General features: G+C 50.3%; 1 protein-coding gene across 4 annotated transcripts in view; it reads right to left on the minus strand.

Moving 5' to 3' along the window:
• FAR2 (fatty acyl-CoA reductase 2) overlaps positions 1–21,040 on the minus strand; it is a 214,413-nt gene that overhangs the window by 108,015 nt on the left and 85,358 nt on the right. For all 4 annotated transcript variants that reach the window (XM_073315155.2, XM_073315146.2, XM_073315183.2 and 1 more), the window contains one exon: positions 8,794–9,029. In XM_073315155.2, the coding sequence (XP_073171256.2) occupies positions 8,794–9,029 (236 nt within the window). The remainder of the gene's footprint in view (positions 1–8,793; positions 9,030–21,040) is intronic.

Consider the following 21,040-nt stretch of genomic DNA (forward strand, 5'->3'; position numbering starts at 1 on the left):
ATAGGTGAGACAGGGAGCATGAGGCCAAAGGCTCAAAGGGCGGGCCCTTGAGCCTGGACAGAACCAAGTTGAGATCCCACAGAGGGGCTGGTGACTTGACTTGAGGAAAGAGTATCTCGAGGCCTCTAAGGAACCTGACAAGTCATGTCATGGGAGAACACTGTCTGCCCCTGGATTGGCGATGAAAGGCCAAAATGGCCGCCAGATGTACCCTAATAGAGGGGTGCACCAGGCCCTGGTTCCTTAAATGAAGCAGGTAATCTAAGATCGACTGCACCAAAGAGTGCGAAGGAGAGATGCCCTGTTCAGCTGCCCAGGGGGAAACCCTCGTCCACTTTGCCAGGTAGGTCTGCTTAGTCGAGGGCTTTCTACTCTCAAGGAGGACCTTCTGGACCCCTTCCGAACAGGACCCCTTTCATCTGGGTTCAGCCATGCAACGTCCATGCCGTGAGGTGGAGGAATGCAAGGTTGGGGTGCAAGAGTCGGCCGTGATCCTGTGACAGCAGGTCCAGCCAATTTGGAAGGGGCCAGGGAGGGATTGCTGACAAGCTCAATAGTGTCCCGAACCAGTGCTGGCAAGGCCACACTGGGACGATAAGGATAACCTGCGCCTTGTCTCTCTTGCTGATGAGTGGAATCAGAGGGAACGCGTATCTCAGGCTTCCTGCCCAGGGCAGGAGGAAGGCGTCGGAGAAGGAGCCCTTGCCCAGACCCCATCTGGAGCAAAACCTGTGGCACCTCCTGTTCTGCCTGGTGGTGAACAAATCCACTTGGGGAGTTCCCCACTTCCGGAAGATCATGCCGGCTACCTCCGGGTGGAGAACCCACTCATGGTGAGGGGAGAAGTCCCTGCTTAGGTGATCTGCTAGCATGTTCCTGGCACCTGGAAGGTGACACGCTTCTAGATGAATTCCATGGTTGATGCAGAAGCCCCAGAGACAGAGTACCTCTTGGCAGAGGGCTGAGGATCATGCTCCGTCTTGTCTGTTGATGTAGAACATCAAGGCTGTGTTGTCCGTGAGGACTCTGACCACTCTGCCTGACAGGTGAGGTAGGAAAACCGCGCATGCTCTGCATACTGCCCTGAGCTCTTTGACATTTATCTGACGTCGATTCCTCTAGGAACCACATCCCTTGGGTCTGGAGGTTTCGAGGTGCGCCCCCCCAGCTGAGGTATGAGGCGTCCGAAACCAACTCGACTGAGTGAGGAGTGCACCAGGACTTCTAGGACTTTCCCAGGTTGGTCCACCATCACAGTGAGGTTAGTACTGCCGCAGGGATAGTGACAAACCTTCTCCAGGTGTTCCTTGGACTGGGAGTAGACCATCACCAGCCATTGCTGCAGAGGTTGCATCCAGAACCTGGCGTGGCACACCACATATGTACACGCTGCCGTCGTCAGGGGAAATGCGGAGACGTCCACCACGAGGCCCATCAGTGCCCTGAATCTTTCCAGTGGCAGGAAAGCCCTGGCGCAGGTCAAGTCAAGCACCGCTCTGATGAACTCTATCCTCTGTACCAGAACTAATGTGAATTTGTCATTCACCAACAGGCAGAGGCGATGGCAGGTGACTAACAGCATCAAGACATCCCTTTGGACATGGGACCTGGCTCTGCCCTTGACTACCCAGTCATTGAGGTACAGGTAGATCTGGACACCCCAGCATCTGAGGAAGGCAGCCACCACTGACATGCACTTGGTAAATACCTTCAGTGCTGTTGCTAGGCCAAACGGGAGGACTGCAAACTGATAGTGGTCAGGACCTACCGTAAACTGGAGGGAGCGTCCGTGTCCCTTGAAGATGGCGATGTGAAAGTACGCATCCTTCAGATCAAGGGTGACATACCAGTCTCCTGGATCCAGGGAGGGGATGATTGAGGCCAGGGAGACCATGCAAAACTTCAGCTTTGCTAGGACGCAGTTCAGGTCTCACAGGTCCAGGATCGACCATGTGAGGAACCATGGGAGGGAGCCTAGTTACAGCCTTGTCTCGTGATGACGAGGAAGATGCCGGTGCTGTAGGGTCCTCCACAACCATTGGTGGCCCAGTGGCTTGCTCCCCTGCTCCCTCTTGGGCTTGTGAGGTCCTCGCACCCAAGGCTTCATCTGCCAGAGGACGGTGGGAGAGAGAGGCAGCTGGTCTCTTCGAGGCTTTGGACACTGAGCGGGTGGCCTGGGAGGGCTGGGTGAACCCCCATGGGTATCATGGCACCAGCCACTGTGCCTGAGGCCACCGGGCCGGTTTCGGTGCCAACAATGTAACTGGTACTGCCAGTACCGGAGCCTGTCCCGCCGTCAGGGAATCTTGCTTCAAACCAGGGCTGGATCCTGAGCGGTTACCCCCAGGTGACCAGGACAGAGCAGAACGGTGGGTCTGTCTGATTTGGAGCGGAGTCTTAGGGACCAGTGGCGCTCGATGGATCTGCAACGGCTTGGAGCCACTGATCTACGTCTCGCAGTACCACAGTCTCTGAGATACTGGGTGCCGGGACTGGTACTCCTGCCAGGGGGCGCGTGCCTCCAAAGGTCTGCGCCTGCTGGCCAGCGAGCTGTGCCTCAAGCCTCTGCCCAAGGTTCGGGGACCAAATGGGGCTGCTCTGTGTCTGCCTATCACAGTCAGATGCGTTGCAGCTACGGGAGGGCAAACGCTGGCAGAATTTCCCCCGCGATGGGGAATGGTGCCGCTGAGGCAGGGACCGAAACAGTCCAAATGCGGGTTTACCCCATGACCAGGAAACCACAGGAGCCAGTGTGGGTGGCACTGGGAGGAACATGATCTCTCTCCTGTGCCGCCTGCAGGGCCTCTGGTGTGGATGGCACCCAGAGCTGATGGAGGCCTCCGCCACTATTCAGAGTAGCCAGTGGGGAGCAGGTAGCAGTTTTGGGCTACATTGCTCCACCAGAGCTTGGGCCCGAGATCCCAATGAGGGTGAAGAGTTGCCCAGCATGGGACCTTGCTCACTCCCAGTCTTATCCTTTCCCGTGAGGGAGGTTGGAGACCGGCACTGTCCCACTTTTTTGGGCTTCTTGATCGAAGCCACGGATGGGGACCGGTGCTGGCCCCGAGGGGGCGCTGCACACAGAGGTCACATGTTGTCCGGCGCCGAGTCGGAGTGTTGCTCTGGTGCCAGAGCGAGGGCCGACTCCACAAGGAGCGCTCTTAAACAAATATCGCGCTCCTTCTTAGTCCTTGGCTTGAAGGACTTGCAAATTTTGCACTTCTCACTAATATGTCCTTCACCCAAGCAATACAGACAACTTCTATGTGGATCACTAATGGGCATGGGCCTCTTGCAGCAATCACAGGACTTGAAGCCTGGGGGTCAGGGCATGCCTGAGGCGAAGTCCCGTTTGGGACCTACAAAGTCTCCAACTATAGCTTTGGGCTTTATAAACACTAACAGAAAACTATATACCGTCTAATACAGGAGATAACTCGTTCGTACAAACCAGCAGCTACAGCACTAACTGAAGCAACAACCGTTCCAGCACCATCACTGGCGGCAAGAAGGAACTGACAGTGGGGCGAACTGGCGGGACCCTATATACTGCAGCATGTGCACGCGCCACTCCAGGGGGTGCCGGAGCCAGCCCCCTACGGATACTGCTGAGGGAAAAACTTTTGGCACCGGTGCATGTGGTGAGCACACACACTTAAGTTGAATGGACAGGAGCAATCACTCAAAGAAGTAGTTTACATACTGGGAGTGATGTAGTATTTAAACAGCCTTGTGCCCTAGTCACACTGTGAGTAGGGGGGGGAAATGATATTCCCTAATAGCAACAATTCTCCCTCTGGATAATAAAGGAGCAGGATTGTGGGGCTCTAACTAGAGTCCGCTGCAGAGCTCTTTGGATCAGAGAATTAGTGGAGCTGGTGTAGGGCCTCTAAAAAGGGAGTGTTTAGTTTGAATGCGGCTGGCACTGCTCAGGTCTTTCTCAGTCTAAGAGGAATACAGAGACAACTCAACCCTATGCACCTGCCTCTCACGAGTTGCTCTCCTAGACATGCAGCTGTACAGTAAATACTGGCTCAGTACCAGGGACTAAGCTTTTATATGCAGCATAGACTAGATCTATGGCATTCAGCATGTTTAAAGGATACTTAATGAACACTCCAATACTGTGGTTGTAGATTTCACTTGGGAGGATTCCACTGAATTCAGTGGGCTTTGCATCAGGCCCTTATACTGCAGTATGTTTATGTACAAAGGAATATTCTTTAGGTAGACAGATACATTTAGCAAGTCCAACTCTTGGCCCTGGTCTACACTAACAGGGTTAGGTTGAATTTAGCCCCGTTAGGTCGATTTTAAAATTAATGTGTCTACACAACCAACCCCATTCCAGTGACCTAAAGGGCTGTTAAAATCGACTTCTGTACTCCCCCCCCGGTGAGGGGGCTAGCGCTAAAATCGACCTTGCTGGGTCGAATTTGGGGTAGTGCAGATGCAATTCAACGGTATTGGCCTCCAGGAGCTATCCCAGAGTGCTCCAATGTGACCACTCTGGACAGCACTTTGAACTCTGATGCTCTAGCCAGGTATACTAGCCAGTAAAAGCCCTGGGAAATTTTGAATTTCATTTCCTGTTTGGTCAGCATGGCAAGCTCAGCAGCACAGGTGACCATGAAGTCTCCCAAGAATTGCAAATGAGCTCCAGCATGGACCGAACAGGAGACACTGGATCTGACTGCTGTACGGGGAGAAGAATGTGTGCAGGCTGAACTCTGATTAAAAAGAAATGATAATATATATGCCAAAGTCGCACAGGGCATGGTGGAGAGAGGCTACAACAGGGACACACAGCAGTGCCACATGAAAGTTAAGGAGCTCAGGCAAGCCTACCAAATGACAAAGGAGGCAAACAGTCGCTCCGGGTCAGAGCCCCATACATGTCGCTTCTATGATCAGCTGGCATTTTTTTTGTGGACACCTGCAAGGGGGGAGTCTCACGCAACAGGGAGGGGGATTTTGTGGAGGAGGAGGAGGAGAATGCGCAGCCGGCAAGCAGTGAACCTGTTCTCCCCGGCAGCCAGGACCTTTTCATCACCCTGGAGCCAATACCCTCCCACGGCAGGATCCCCAACCCTGAAGCCGGAGAAGGCTCCTCTGGTGAGTGCACATTTGTAACTACAGAATGGGGTTTTAAAGCAATAGTGTTTGTTTGATTTGCCCTGAAGAATTGGGATGCATTTGCGGCCAGTACAGCTACTGGAAAAGTCTGTTAACATGTATGGGGATGGAGCGGGAATCCTCCAGGGACATCTCCATGAAGCTCTCCTGGAGGTTCTCTGAAAGCCTTTGCAGAAGGTTTCTGGGGAGGGCTGACTTTTTTCATCCTCCACGGCAGGACACGTTACTTGCTACTGGCTTGGTGTGTAGTCTGGAATAATTGCAGCACAAAGCATGGCAGCGAATGGTTCCAGGTTTTGGTCGCATTCAAGCAACATTCAGTCTATATCTTTCTCTGTTAGCCTCAGAAGAGTGATATCATTCATGGTCACCTGGTTGAAATAGGGGAATTCTTGTAAGGGATCAGTAAGAGGACTCCGTTCATGCTGGGTTGTTTGCCCTTGGCTAAAAGGGATCATCCCAGAGAATAGCCACGCTGTGGGGTGGAGGGAGGTGTGTGCTGCACATTCACCCAAAAACCGCAGCCCCTCCTTTTAAATGTGAAACCCAGCTGCCATTGCTTGCTATGGGAAAGGATGGCACTGCAGTTTGAAACCATTCCCACATGTTATGAAGGTGTAAGAAGCCAACCCCGCGTACCAAGACGCTTACCATGGCTGCCTGGAAACCGAAATCTGTTGCCCAGCCGCGTGTGATGTGTCACCATACTGGCAGGCGCTCAATATAAAAGGCAAAATGCGACCTTGTACCTAAAGCACAAGTGCTGTCTGCTGTGAATTGCTTGATTCACTGTGAAAGAGTCTCCCGTTTGTTCTCAGAAATGTATCATCTTAAACTTTACTCTCCCTTTTTATTTCCCCCTAGGTGCAAATGTTTCTATGCTCGCCCTATCATCTCCATCCCTGAGGTTATCGCAGATTAGAAGGTGAAAAAAACATACTCGCGATGATATGTTTTCCAAGCTCATACAGTCCTCCTGCACTGATAGGGCACAGCTTGAGGCATTCAGTGACAGAGGCCAGGAAAGCATTAAGTGAGTGCGAAGAGCAGAGGCAGGAGGCAATGCTGAGGCTAATGCGGGAGCAAACGGACATGATGAAGTGTCTGTTGGAGCTGCAGGAAAGCCAACAAGAGCACAGATCCCTGATGCATCCATTGTACAACTGCCTGCCCTCCTCCCCAAGTTCCATATCCTCTTCACCCAGATGCCCAAGAATGTGGCATGGAGAGGCTCCAGGCACCCGCCACTCCACTGTAGAGGATGGCCCAAGCAATGGAAGGCTGTCATTTAAACAATTTTGAGTTGTAGTGTGGCTACAATAAGCAATGTGGCCTTGTTCTTCCCTCCTCCCGTACCCCACCCCACCCAGGCTTCCTTGGCAGTTATCTCACTTTTTTTTTTTAATTAAGAAAAAGAATGCATGGCTTCAAAACAATAGTTTCTTTATTTCCTTTGCCAGCTGTGATCGAAGTGGGGAGGGTGGTTAGCTTACAGAGAATTAAAATCAACAAAGGGGGTGGATTTGCAGCAAGGAGAAACACACACAACTGTCACACCATAGCCTGGCCAGTCATGAAACTGATTTTCAAAGTCTCTGATAAACCTAGGTCCACTGGTTTCTTGGGCAGCAGCCTTAGTTGTTGCACCACACCGATCCATCCAATTACCAAGGAAATCACAGGTTTGGGTGCGCCAGCTTCCAGGGTTCTATAACCTGCTTCCTGATTGGCCACATGGTCTTGACCCTGACTGGCTGGTGGCTATATATAAACTTCCTGCTTCATTCCTGACCTTGTCTGAGCAACAAGCCATTGCTTGCTACTTGGACCCTATATGATCCTGCTGTGCCACCTTGCCTGACCCCTGTCTTATCACCTCACTCGATCTTGCCTTGCCATCTCACCAAGCCCCACCAGCAGCCGTGCTGTACCTTTCCCTTGGATAGGAAGTCCTGACTATTGGACCTCTTGCTAGACATCTGACTACTGATCTGGACCACCCTCAACCTGCCTGATTTCTGAGTATTACACTAACTTCCAGAAACTTATCCGCTGATTTTCTTTAACATTTACTCCTTTTGGAGTCCATTGAAGCATAATGCCATAAAGTTCAAGGAGAGGTTATCAAGCCCTCTATGCCATTGGCGTGTCTAAAACTGCTGACACACATTACAAAAGGAGGGTAATATCTAGTAACTGACAGCTGCAACAATAAAATAGCTACTAGGGAACCTTACCTAGAGCTAACAACAACAGTATGCTGTGCTGAGCTATTGAGCGAATAGGTCATTAACATTTATCACAGGAAATGCAAACAGAGCTTTTAGAAGTTTTGTAAAAATAATATCCTTCACTTTATTTTGTGGGAAAGGACTGCATTTGGACTTTTGTTGTTTTATTATGAAAAATGTAGCTGCAATGAAGAAAGCCGTAGAACTATGTGGAAAATAATATTCACTGAAGGCAAAATGATAGAAAAATTGTGCATTTGACATATTTGCAAAAAGCAAACAATAGGACACTTCTCCATTGAACCATTTGCTAGATGTAAGTTACCTCTGCAGGTAAGTATGCAATTCTAATTCCAGGCCGTAAGGGGCCAGCAAAGACATTTTTTTTTTTTTTTTTTTACAACATCCCTTCCTCCTCCTAGCCCTGTTTGTTAAGTCTTTAACTCCCTGGGGACCACTAGTGGGACATCAAATAACATCGCTTGAGTCAGTTTTGCCCAGGACAGAGTTTTAGATACTCTAAATTCTCCCATGGCTGCTACTTGTAGCCTCAATACAGCCTCTGTACACTAATGTTTCCCAGTATTTTTAATGTTTCATAATCGAGGTTGATCCTGTAACTGGCACTGATGGACAGCAGGATGTGAATGGACTACAAAGTCCCTCCACTGGTTTATCAGCTTTACTGCTGTGCCCTATGAGAGAAAACAAGTATCGTAATTGTTAGCACCTGTTGATGTTGTGGTGGTTCAACAGCCCTGAGAAGGGCAGGGAGATCCCACAGGGGGATTACTTTGAATTTTATTGATGTTTGAGCAGTGTTCAGTTTTCCTCAGGGGCAGGGGGGAGTTAGTTAATGGCTGATAAATGTCACCACGTAATTTACAATGACGACATTTGTTAAATGTCACTGAACTCTGTTATGGATACACCAAATTTGCATTGTGATTATGGCGATTTCACAGTGTCTCACCACACTGATGTCAACATGTTTTTGATGTTCATTGGGAATTATTATTTTCCATATAAAAATCAATTAAAAAATAAAAATATATAGTTTTCAAATCCTGTATATCATTGGGGGGATGGGATAGCTCAGTGGTTTGAGCATTGGCCTGCTAAACCCAGGGTTGTAAGCTCAATCCTTGAGGGGGCCATTTAGGGATCTGGGGAGGTGGGGATTGGTCCTGCTTTGAGCAGGGGGTGGGACTAGACAACCTCCTGAGGTCCCTTCCTACCCTGAGATTCTAGGATTTAAGGGATCTGTGTGCAGCTTATTTTTTCCATACTAAACCTATGTAAGGTTTGTAGCAGAAGAGTGATACTGTCCTCAACAGGTGAGATAAAACATCTTGTCATCTACTGTACACATGTGATTGCCCTGTTGATTACAGTTTAGATTTCTTTGTAAAATGCAGCAACCTACCTTGGATTTCACCATATTTGCCACTCTCTCCTGCATTGATTGTCCTGCCTTTGGCCTCACAAGGATATAAACAGCTTCCACATTAGGGCTGGCGCGCAGTAGCTTTTCCATCAGTACTTTGCCCATGAAACCTGTGGCTCCTGTGATGAGTACGGTCTTTCCATTGTAATAAGCTGCAATTGAAGACATGGTGCTCTCTCTCTCTCTCTGTCCTCCTGCCTTCCTGCAGGAAGTACCTGAGGGGAATCAATAACAGAGCAAGAGATTAGATGCTGGGAAGTTTGAGTAAGAATATGGTGCACACTTGAGGACCACTAGGGCCCAGACCAGACCATGCAAGCTGACATCTGCAATAGCCGTTTCAGTCTGTTAGCTGAAGCAGCTCCCACAGCAGACCAATCAGTGGCAACTTTAAAGATTTTTTTTTTTAAAATAGAGGCTTGAACACGGACCAGACAAACTCATGAACTTGCAAAGCCTAAACTCCAGTGTAGCCTTAGCCTCCATATTACTATTTATATTATTGTAGCACCTAGAGGCTGCAATCTGGAGTAAGCTAGGCACTGTCCATACACATAGTAAGAGACAGTTGCTGCCTTGAAGAGTTTGCAGCCAAAATAGACAAGACAGACAAACAGCAGGATGGGAAACAGAGGCGCAGAGAGGCAAAGTGACTTGTTCAAGTTCACGCAGTAGATCAGCTGCCGGACAGGGAACAGAACTCAGGCCTCCTAATGAATATCTTATCCAGAAGAGCACACTGTGTCAAATCAACAGGGATTGTCCCCCAGCATAAAGAGTTCTCCTTGGACAGCCACCTTCCCAGGGGGCCAACTTTTCCCTACCACCTGTGATTTGGGAATGGGTTCATTTGGGTAAACCTGGTAAGGTGAATGGGTCTCAGAGCCCAGGCTCCAGCTCGAGCATAAACATCTACATTACAATTTTTAGCCCCACAGCTCAAGGCCCACAAGCCTGAGTCAACTGACCTAGGCTCTGAGACTTAGTGCCATGGGTTTTCTATTGCAGACATGCCCTAAGCATGGGCTCTGACTCAGGTCTGAGCCTGAGCCCAAGCCCAAGCCCCAGCCCCCCTTCCATCCATGCACAAATCAGGCTGACTTGGGTAAGCAAGCACTCAGGACCCAGGCCCTTGGACCCTGCTAGGGAGGTGGGTTAGAACCCAAGTCCTGCTGCGACTTGGGTCCAAGCCCTGTCATTTTGCAGTGTGGATGCAACTTAAGCCACTCACCCAAATCAGACCTGGGGCCAACAATTGTAAGCCCAGGTATACAGTGCAATGTGGATGCTCAAGCACAGGCTTGGAAACACAGAGTCCACAAGTCCAGGTCCCAAAGACCTGGGCTTTACATGCAATGTAGACACACAGATATCTTCTGTTTCTCTCATCACCCTGGGTTTCTCCTGAGCACAGATTTCTTATCTATTTGCTGTATTACTGGTAATCTAATGATCTATATACCTATCTGGATTTATATATGACCAATCATGTCACAGTTTTGTGATATGGGCAACTGTTTAATAAGTACTACTTGAGGCCATCCATTACACTCATTTAATTGTGGCCTAGGCTGGATTTGAAAGTAGGCTAGTGCATTCACTTACTGAGCCAGAGTCCCCACAATTATTAATTTGTGAAATAACCTCATTTGACAGCGAAGTTTCTCTTTGACCCATTTTCTAAATTGGATGGTACACCCGATGATTGGTTTTGGATCGCTTCTAAAGCTGGGATTTTCCTTTGTTTTATATTATATAATGCAGAGTCTACAAGGCTTGGGATAATACTTCAGCTGGATTTGATTCACTAACTTAAGCATCTGGGCTTCTTTCCTGTTCACTGTTTTTTCCCCTATACTGAATTTAGTGCTGATGAAAATTGACAGAGTGGCAGCACTGGAGACTGAAAATTCTATATAGATCCAATAAATATGTAACGCAGGTAATGACAATATAAAATTTCCCAGCACCAGCTAGCCACTGTGCCACAGGACTGCCATAGGAGGACCATGACCTGGAAAGGTCGGAAGTTACCTGCTCTATATCTATACAGTCCTTGACCATGAGGCTTTCTGCCAATAATGATGCCAGTTGTGCTATGTTTGTATTTATCCTCTAAAATGATAGCCTGGGCTATTACTTGTATTGATAGATTCCAAGGCCACAAGGGACAATTGTGATCATCCAGTCTGATCTTTTGTATAGCACAGGCCATAGAACTTCCCAGAACTTCACAGGCCATATAACTTCCTAGGGCAGATCTTTTAGAAAAACAGCCAATCTTGATTTAACAATTGCCAGTGATGGAGAACCCAGCATGACTCTTGAGAAATTGTTCCAAGAGTTAATTACCCTCACTGTTAAAAATTTGTCTTCTTTCTGGTCAAAATGTGTCTGGCTTCAACTTTCAGCCATTGGCTCATGCTATACCTTCTGTTAGATTAAAGAGCCCAATATTAAATATTTATTCCCCCGTAGATACCTATAGACTGTAATCAAGTCAGCCCTTAACCTGCTCTTTGTTAAGCTAAATAGATTGAGCTCCTTAAATCTACCACTAGAAGGCTTGTTGTCTAATCCTTTAATCATTCTCATGGCTCTTCTGTGAACTCTCCAATTTATCAACATTCTTCTTGAATTGTAGGCACCAGAACTGGACACAGTAGTTCAGCAACGGTTGCACCAGTGCCAAATGCAGAGGTAAAATAACCTCTCTGCTCCCACTTGATATTCCCCTGACTATGCACCCCAGAATCGCATTAGCTCTTTTGGCCACAGCATCACACTACCAATAGTTGAAAGTCCTACTTCTATTTGATGCATTAAAATGGGTGTTCAAAACTAGGATACCCAGGTAAAATTTTCAAGACTGCCTACTCCCAGTTTCAAGAGTGACAGGTGCCTGTTTGCCTAAGTCACTTCTGAAAATTTTACCCTAAATAATGAATTTGACACGTCCACTAATTTAGACATATTAAAGTATAGTATAGAGGCTTGGTAGAAATTCAGTATTTCTGGGACTGCCATCAAATTGGTTGGTTAGTATAATTCAAAAATTGGATATTTCAAAAATCAGTTTCTTTTTTGTGGACCCCTTTTGCTAACAAATGGCTGGTTTGTCATCCTTCAACCTCTCCATATAGTTAAAAGTTATTACCAACTATCCTCAATTGAACATTAGGTTGTAATTAAGCAAAATTATCAATAATTGTCAATATAGCAGCAGAGGTGCTGGAACAATTTGTATAGTGGGGCTGCTGGGAGCCAATGAACCAAATGGTATATAATGGAAACCACTTCAAGCCAGGGGGTGCGGCAGCACCTCCGGCACCCCTAGTTCCAGCACCAATGTACAGCAGGAAACATAGGAAAATAAAGAGACTCAAAATAGTGGTTATGTGCTTAACTTACACTGAAGTGCTTCTACATCACCAATGGATGATGCCACTAGTAAAGATGAATACCATTCAGTTCTTTCCTATAATTTAAGGTTTAGAATCAGGGTCAGGAACTTTAATACGGAACCAATGTCCAACTTTTAGTTCCACCCACCTTGCCAAGGTGCCTTATCTGGTTTGTTCACATTCAGATGGGTAGGTACATTTATTTGTGGGTGTCTGTGGGGAGTCTATATGAGGTTGTGCAATTATCCTCTCTGCTTGCAGCAATGATTAGTGGGGGGTCACACAAATATTGACTTATGTACACTACACTGAAGTGAGAACAGACCCCAAAGGCCCTGATTTCTGGAAGGGCTTGGTCCAATCCAGATAAAAGGCCAGTGCTCTACGCATATTTACTGTGTGAAGGCGACGTTCCTCGCTGGAGGAATGGGCTTAGGACAGAGCACTGGAAGAAAAATGTCCTGCTCCATGTGGAAGACGGAGACCACCTTCGGGAGGAATGCGGGAGGTGAGCAAAGCTGGACTTTATCCCTGTGGAAGATCATATATGGGGGTTCCGAGGTCAAGGCCCTGAGCTCCGAGACACGTCAGGCCGACGTGATTGCTACAAGGAATGCGACTTTCCATGAGAGGTAAGACCAGGAACACATGGCCAGGAGTTCAAAGGGGGGTCCCGTGAGACGAGACAACACCAGGTTTAGGTCTCATTGCAGTACAGGGGATCTAGCATACGGGAAAGAATGGTCTAGGCCTCTCAGAAAGCAAGAGGTCATAGAGTGGGAAAAGACCGAGTGGCCTTGCACCGGCGGGTGGAAGGCCGATATGGCCGCCAAGTGTACCCTGACAGAGGCGGTGCCAGCCTTTGGGTCCGAAGGGACAGGAGGTACTCAAGGATAAGCTGGAGAGATGCAGACGATGGGGAGGCTCCCCGCTCCTTTGCCTATCTGGAAAATCTGGACCACTTCGGCAGGTACGTCCGGCATGTGGACGGCTTCCTACTTTCTATTAGGACCCGCCTGACTTCCTCCGAGCACCTCCTCTCCTCTTCGCCTAGTCAGTGAGCAGCCACGCTGTTAGGTGGAGCACGGTTAGATTGGGATGGAGGAGGCAGCCTCCATCCTGTAAGAGGAAGTCCGGGCGAAGCGGCAACTTTGTCGTGGGGGGCTGCTAGGAGATGTAGGAGGGTCCCGTACCAGTGCTGGCAGGCTCATGCTGGGGCTATGAGGATGACATGCGTCCTGTCTGTTTTTACTTTTTGCAGGACTTTGCCGATGAGGAGAAATGGTGGGAAGGCATAGAAAAGCTGGCCTGATCACTGTAGGAGGAAGGCTTCCGATATTGCTCCCCTCCCAACTCCTCCCCTGGAGCAGAACTTGGGGCAATGCCGGTTCTGGCAGGTTGCAAAGAGGTCGACCTGGGGAACTCCCCACTCTCGGAAGAGCAGGTGAGCGACCACTCGTACTGGGGGGAGAAAATCCTGCTGAGGCGATTGGCTCGCGCATTGCGGATGCCCGGCAGGTGAAAAGCTCGCAGGGAGATATCGTGGGCTATACAGAACTCCCATAAGCTCAGGGCTTCCAGACAGAGGGCCGAGGAACGAGTCGCACCTTGCTTGTTGATGTAGTACATTGCAACGGTGTTGTCCGTAAGGACCCTGACCACCTTGCCATGAAGGTTCGTGCTGAAAGCTACACACGCCAAACGAATCACCCTGAGTTCCTTGACATTTATGTGGAGGGACAATTCCAAAGCCGACCACCTCCTGTGGGTTTGCACGCTCCCTGCGTGAGCTCCCCAGCCAAAGTCTGACTCATCGGACACCAGGTCTAATGACGGGGTCACCTCCCGAAAGGCAACCTCTTGCAGCATATTGTTCGGGTAAGACCACCATTGCAGAGAGGTAAGTATCGGGGACGGTACCGTGAGAACCTTGTCTAGCCCGTCCCGGGGCTGGCAGAACTGGGAGGCTAGCCAGAGCTGGAGGGGCCTCATATGTAGCTGGCATGGCGGACCACATATGTGCATGCTGCCATGTGTCCCAGGATCCGAAGGCATGCTCTCGCTGTTGTCACCAGGAAACCCGTGATTGAGGCGATGAGGTCTCATAGGGCTGCGAACCTGCCCAGCGGGAGAGATGCTGCGGCCCTGAAGGAGTCCAGCAGCGCCCTGATTAACTCTATGCGCTGTATTAGAACTAACAGTGATTTGGTCTCATTTACCACTAGGCTGAGATCCGCGCATGTGGACCTGAGCAGTTCCACATGGGCCCTTACCTGGGCCCGAGAGTTGCCCTTGAGAAGCCAATCGTCCAGGTATGGGAAGATCTGTATTCCTTCCCATCTGAGGTAGGCCGCCACCATGGACATGCACTTTGTGAAAACACTGGGCGCTGTGGATAGGCCAAACGGAAGGACCGTAAACCGGTAGTGGTCTAACCCCACTAGGAAGCGGAGGAAGTGCCTGTGCCCCTCGAAAACGTGAATGTGAAAATACGCATCCTGAAGGTCCAGGCTGCGTACCAGTCCCCCGGGTCCAGGGAGGGGATAATAGAACTTGGAATGGACCAGGAAGCGGTTGAGATCCCGCAGGTCCAGGATGAGCCTGAGACCCCCTTTTGCCTTGGGGATCAGGAAATACCGGGAGTAAAAACCCTTTCCCTGGAATTCTACCGGTACTCTTTCCACTGCCCCGCCTAGAAGGTGGGCATGTTCTGGGTCCCCTGAGGCCATTGGGAAGGGGGAGTGGTTGGGCGGGGGGTAAGATGAACTGCAACGTGTAGCCCCTGGAGATGGTGTTGAGGACCCATTGGTCCGATGTTATATGGGACCACGCCATGTGGAAAGCAGACAAACGGTTGCAGAACACCAACTTTATTAATAGGAGGGTCTCCCTGGCAACTGCCCTGGCATCCCCCTGCAGATAGTCAAAACTGCCTCTTTCCCTGCTTCTTTTCCTTGAAGGGCCCGGGCTGCGGGGCAGGGCGGGACTGACACTGAGACCGAAGCTTCTGATCTCTCAGCCTCTTATACGGCAGCTTGTATCTGCTCCACACAGGTTGAGCTGACGTTTGTGGCTTGGCCTTGTCCTTAGCCAGAGGAACGTAGAGTCCCAAGGTTTGCAGGGTGGTACAGGAATCCTCCATCCCGTGCAGGCGGACATCCATCTGATCTGCAAACAGTGCTTTTCCGTCAAATGGCAGGTCCTGCATGAGGGACTGAGCCTCCACCGACAGCTTGGACAGGAGGAGCCACAATGCCCTGCACATGGATATGACAGAAGCCATCGAACAGGCGGCCGTATCAGGTTCGTTGGACGCGGCTTGGAGGGTTGCTTTGGTCGCCGCCGCCCCTTCCTCCACCAGAGCCTTGAAGTCCTTCCTCTCCTGCTCTAGGAGGAGTGGTTCAAACTTTGGCAGAGATTCCCGTAAGTTAAAGTCATATCGGCTCAGCAGGGCCTGATGATTGACCACCCTGAGCTGGAAACTTGCCAAGGAATAAACTTTTCTATCAAAGGAGTCCAGTCTCCTGGAGTCTTTGTTTTTGGGGGTGGGCGCGGGCTGGCCCGGCCCTGTTGTTCCCGGTGGTTTACCAATTCCACGACCAGAGACTTAGGTGCCGGGTGGGAATAGAGGTACTCATGGTCCTTAGCCAGCACAAAGTACTTCCTCTCAGCCTTCTTGGAAATAGGGGGTAAGGAAGACGGAGTTTGCCACAAGGTGTTGGAAATGTTGGGTACTCCCTGGTGGAGGGGTAGGGCCACACGGCCTGGTGCCGAGGACGACAGCACATTAAAGAGCGTGTCAGACGGGCCCTCCATCTCTTCAGCCTGCAGCTGGAGGTTGGACGCCACCCGCTTTAACAGGTCTTGATGTGCCTTGAAATCCTCCTGTGGGATAACGGGCAGCGGTGCCGTTATGGTGTCATCCGGTGCCAGAGAGAGGGCTGGCTTGGAGCCGTGGGCCTCTGGTGGTACCGAGGAATTGATCCCCAGGTTCAGAGTCCAGGCAAGGGGCCGCCGACTTGTGACCTGTTGACTTGTCCCTCGGCCAAGATGGAGAGGCCGATGGAGGCTGGGTTGCCCGAGCCACCGAACGGGTTCCCGTCTGGGCAAGCATCTGTGGCCACGGTGCCCACTGACACCGCTGCCCCTGCCACGGGGCCCCTTGCCACTGTCCAAGTTGGGGCCCTGGCAGTGCTTGCTGGTCCAGCTGAGCCGTGCGACCCAGTGATGGGTGGCTGGGTGCTGAGGCTGAGGTCACCATCGAATGCACGGTCCCATAGGAGCGGCGGGAGTGAAGGTGCCTGTGATGCAGTCTTCTGCGGGACCGGGACCTCAACGTCAAGGACGAGTACCCGTCGGAAGTGCTGCTCCGGTACTCGCTCTGGCGCCTGAGGCTACGATGCTCCAGTGCCAATGAATCGCGAGGTGAGTCCTGTGTGTGACGTCTGGCAGAGCGGGAACTCGAACGGGAGCGTCAGTGTCAATGGTGTCTGGACTGGCTGCAGTAGCTGCGACGCAAGGAGGAGCTTCTCTGGTGCCTGCCACGGTGCCTGCGTCCGCTACTGCGTGGCGTGGAGGGACCTTGAGACTCCTGTCCAGGCGGCGAACCGGTTAGCCTGACTTGCGACAAGGGCGGTGGGCGGGCTGTGAGATGACTGGCCACTGCACGTCAAATGAGGCAAGGAGTGGTCCTCGGAATGGGAGCTGCGCCATGCTGGGGAGGTCTGGTGAGCCCCCAGGGGCAGCTTGCCGCAGGACTGAGGGGCCGTCATCGGTGGCGCCCCGGGTACCGGCAAACTCAATGTCTTGCACAGCCTGAAGAGCCTCTGGCATCGATGGCTTCCTGACTGCCGGAGACGCACATGTGGATGGTGCCGGGCTGCTCCGCTCATCATGAGTCGGAGGCTTCGGGCCTGTGGGGGATCGAGGGCTGCCCGATGTGGGACCAGCCTCTCCCCTTTCCTTCCCTCAGCACCACTGTGAGGTGGAGCTCTTCCCCTGCTTCTTGGAGGGGGAGCGGTGCCGGCTGGAGGAGGGGACTTCCCTGTGCACCGAAGTCACGGTGCCGGGCACTGAGTCTGCTTGGTGTCCCGGAGTTGGGGCCAGCGCCGATTCCATAAGGAGAGTGCGAAGCCTGATGTCCCTCTCCTTCTTAGTCCACGGCTTGAATGACCTGCAGATCTTGCAGCGTTCATTCACGTGAGTTTCGCCCAAGCAGCGAAGACACGCAGCATGCGGCTTACTCCTTGGCATGGAACGGCAACAGGAGTCGCACGACTTGAAGCCAGGGGCACAGGGCCTACTCTAACAACTAAAACTAACAACTGCTAACACTAACGAAAGGTACTACTAAGATCACTGGAAAAGGCTGGCGGCAAGAAGGAACTGAGGGTGGGGGGAGTGTGCAGCTCCCCTTATAGCGCGATATACAGGCCCCACTCCAGGGGTCACAGCGGTGCTTCCCCCCGTACGGGTACTGCTAAGGGGAAAACTTCCGGCACCGGTGCACGTGGCGAGCACGCACACCTACTGTGGAATACACATGAGCAATCACTCGAAGAAGAATCTGGTCTTGTGTGGGAGTAAGTGATAGCGTGTTGACTTATTTCTAGATCTGAGAGGGAACTTCCTGGCGTCTTTATATATTTATTCTGGTTGTGATGGAAGTTCTAAAATTTGATGTATAGGCTTTAAACTAGGTTCACAGGGGGAAGGAGACCAAAGCCCTGAGGTAAGTGGGGAAGTGGGATACCGGGAGGAAGCACGAGCAGGAGCGCGCGAGAGGGCAGGGCTCCTGCCTCATACTGAGAAAGAGGGATGATCAGCGAGTTATCTCAAGTGCCTATACACAAATGCAAGAAGCCTGGGAAACAAGAAGGAAGAATTGGAAGTCCTGGCACAGTCAAGGAATTATGATGTGACTGGAATAACAGAGACTTGGTGGGATAACTCACATGACTGGAGTACTGTCATGGATGGATATAAACTATTCAGGAAGGACAGGCAGGGCAGAAAAGGTGGGGGAGTTGCACTGTATGTAAGGGAGCAGTCTGACTGCTCAGAGCTCAAGTATGAAACTGCAGAAAAACCTGAGTGTCTCTGGATTAAGTTTAGAAGTGTGAGCAACAAGGGTGATGTCGTGGTGGGAGTCTGCTATAGACCACCGGACAAGGGGGATGAGGTGGATGAGGCTTTCTTCTGGCAACTCACGGAAGTTACTAGATTGCAGGCCCTGGTTCTCATGGGAGACTTCAATCACCCTGATATCTGCTGGGAGAGCAATACAGCGGTGCACAGACAATCCAGGAAGTTTTTGGAAACTGTAGGGGACAATTTCCTGGTGCAAGTGCTGGAGGAACCAAGTAGGGGCAGAGCTCTTCTTGACCTGCTGCTCACAAACTGGGAAGAATTAGTAGGGGAAGCTGAAGTGGATGGGAACCTGGGAGGCAGTGACCATGAGATGGTTGAGTTCAGGATCCTGACACAGGGAAGAAAGGAGAGCAGCAGAATACGGACCCTGGACTTCAGAAAAGCAGACTTTGACAACCTCAGGGAACTGATGGGCAGGATCCCTTGGGAGAATAACATGAGGGGGAAAGGAGTCCAGGAGAGCTGGCTGTATTTTAAAAGAATCCTTATTGAGGTTACAGGGACAAACCATCCCGATGTGTAGAAAGAATAGTAAATATGGCAGGTGACCAGCTTGGCTTAAGAGTGAAACCCTTGCTGATCTTGAACACAAAAAAGAAGCTTACAAGAAGTGGAAGATTGGACAAATGACCAGGGAAGAGTATAAAAATATTGCTCGGGGATACAGGAGTGAAATCAGGAAGGCCAAATCACACTTGGAGTTGCAGGTAGCAAGAGATGTTAAGAGTAACAAGAAGGGTTTCTTCAGGTATGTTAGCAACAAGAAGAAAGCCATGGAAAGTGTGGGCCCCTTACTGAATGAGGGAGGCAACCTAGTGACAGAGGATGTGGAAAAAGCTAATGTACTCAATGCTTTTTTTGCCTCTGTCTTCACAAACAAGGTCAGCTCCCAGACTGCTGCACTGGGCAGCACAGCATGGGGAGGAGGTGACCAGCCCTCTATGGAGAAAGAAGTGGTTCGGGACTATTTAGAAAAGCTGGACGTGCACAAGTCCATGGGGCCGGATGCGCTGCATTTGAGAGTGCTAAAGGAGTTGGCGGATGTGATTGCAGAGCCATTGGCCATTATCTTTGAAAACTCATGGCGATCCGGGGAAGTCCCGGACGACTGGAAAAAGGCTAATGTAGTGCCCATCTTTAAAAAAGGGAAGAAGGAGGATCCTGGGAACTACAGGCCAGTCAGCCTCACCTCAGTCCCTGGAAAAATCGTGGAGCAGGTCCTCAAGGAATCAATTCTGAAGCACTTAGAGGAGAGGAAAGTGATCAGGAACAGTCAGCATGGATTCGTCAAGGGCAAATCATGCCTGACTAATCTAATTGCCTTCTATGACGAGATAACTGGCTCTGTGGATGAGGGGAAAGCGGTGAACATATTGGTCCTTGACTTTAGCAAAGCTTTTGACACGGTCTCCCACAGTATTCTTGCCAGCAAGTTAAAGAAGTATGGGCTGCATGAATGGACTATAAGGTGGACAGAAAGTTGGCTAGATTGTCGGGCTCAACGGGTAGTGATCAATGGCTCCATGTCTACCTGGCAGCCGGTATCAAGTGGAGTCCCCCAAGGGTCGGTCCTCGGGCCGGTTTTGTTCAATATCTTCATAAATGATCTGGAGGATGGTGTGGATTGCATCCTCAGCAAGTTTGCAGATGACACTAAACTGGGAGGAGAGGTAGATACGCTGGAGGGTAGGTATAGGATACAGAGGGACCTAGACAAATTAGAGGATTGGGCCAAAAGAAATCTGATGAGGTTCAACAAGGACAAGTGCAGAGTCCTGCACTTAGGACAGAAGAATCCTATGCACCGCCACAGACTAGGGACCGAATGGCTCGGCAGCAGTTCTGCAGAAAAGGACCTAGGGGTGACAGTGGATGAGAAGCTGGATTTGAGACAACAGTGTGCCCTTGTTGCCAAGAAGGCCAATGGCATTTTGGGATGTATACGTAGGGGCATTGCCAGCAGATCGAGGGACGCGATCGTTCCCCTCTATTCGACATTGGTGAGGCCTCATCTGGAGTACTGTGTCCAGTTTTGGGCCCCACACTACAAGAAGGATGTGGAAAAATTGGAAAGAGCCCAGCGGAGGGCAACAAAAATGATTAGGAGACTGGAACACATGACTTATGAGGAGAGGCTGAGGGAACTGGGATTGTTTAGTCTGCGGAAGAGAAGAATGAGGGGGGATTTGATAGCTGCTTTCAACTACCTGAAAGGGGGTTCCAAAGAGGATGGATCTAGACTGTTCTCAGTGGTAGCTGATGACAGAACAAGGAGTAATGGTCTCAAGTTGCAGTGGGGGAGGTTTAGGTTGGATATTAGGAAAATCTTTTTCACTATGAGGGCGGTGAAACACTGGAATGCATTACCTAGGGAGATGGTGGAATCTCCTTCCTTAGAAGTTTTTAAGGTCAGGCTTGACAAAGCCCTGGCTGGGATGATTTAGTTGGGGATTGGTCCTGCTTTGAGCAGGGGGTTGGACTAGATGACCTCCTGAGGTCCCTTCCAACCCTGATAGTCTATGATTCTATAATTATATTACAGATTTCAAACATCAGAGTGAGCTCAGTGAAAATGGTGGCACCAGCTTTCCATCAGTGAATGCAAACCAAACCAATAATTTTTTTTAAGCTCCGATACAGTCAGTGTTTTGCAGCCAGTAATATAACTTTAC

The sequence above is a fragment of the Lepidochelys kempii genome, chromosome 1 (genome assembly GCF_965140285.1).
Source record: "Lepidochelys kempii isolate rLepKem1 chromosome 1, rLepKem1.hap1, whole genome shotgun sequence".
NCBI classification, from domain to species: Eukaryota; Metazoa; Chordata; order Testudines; family Cheloniidae; genus Lepidochelys; species Lepidochelys kempii.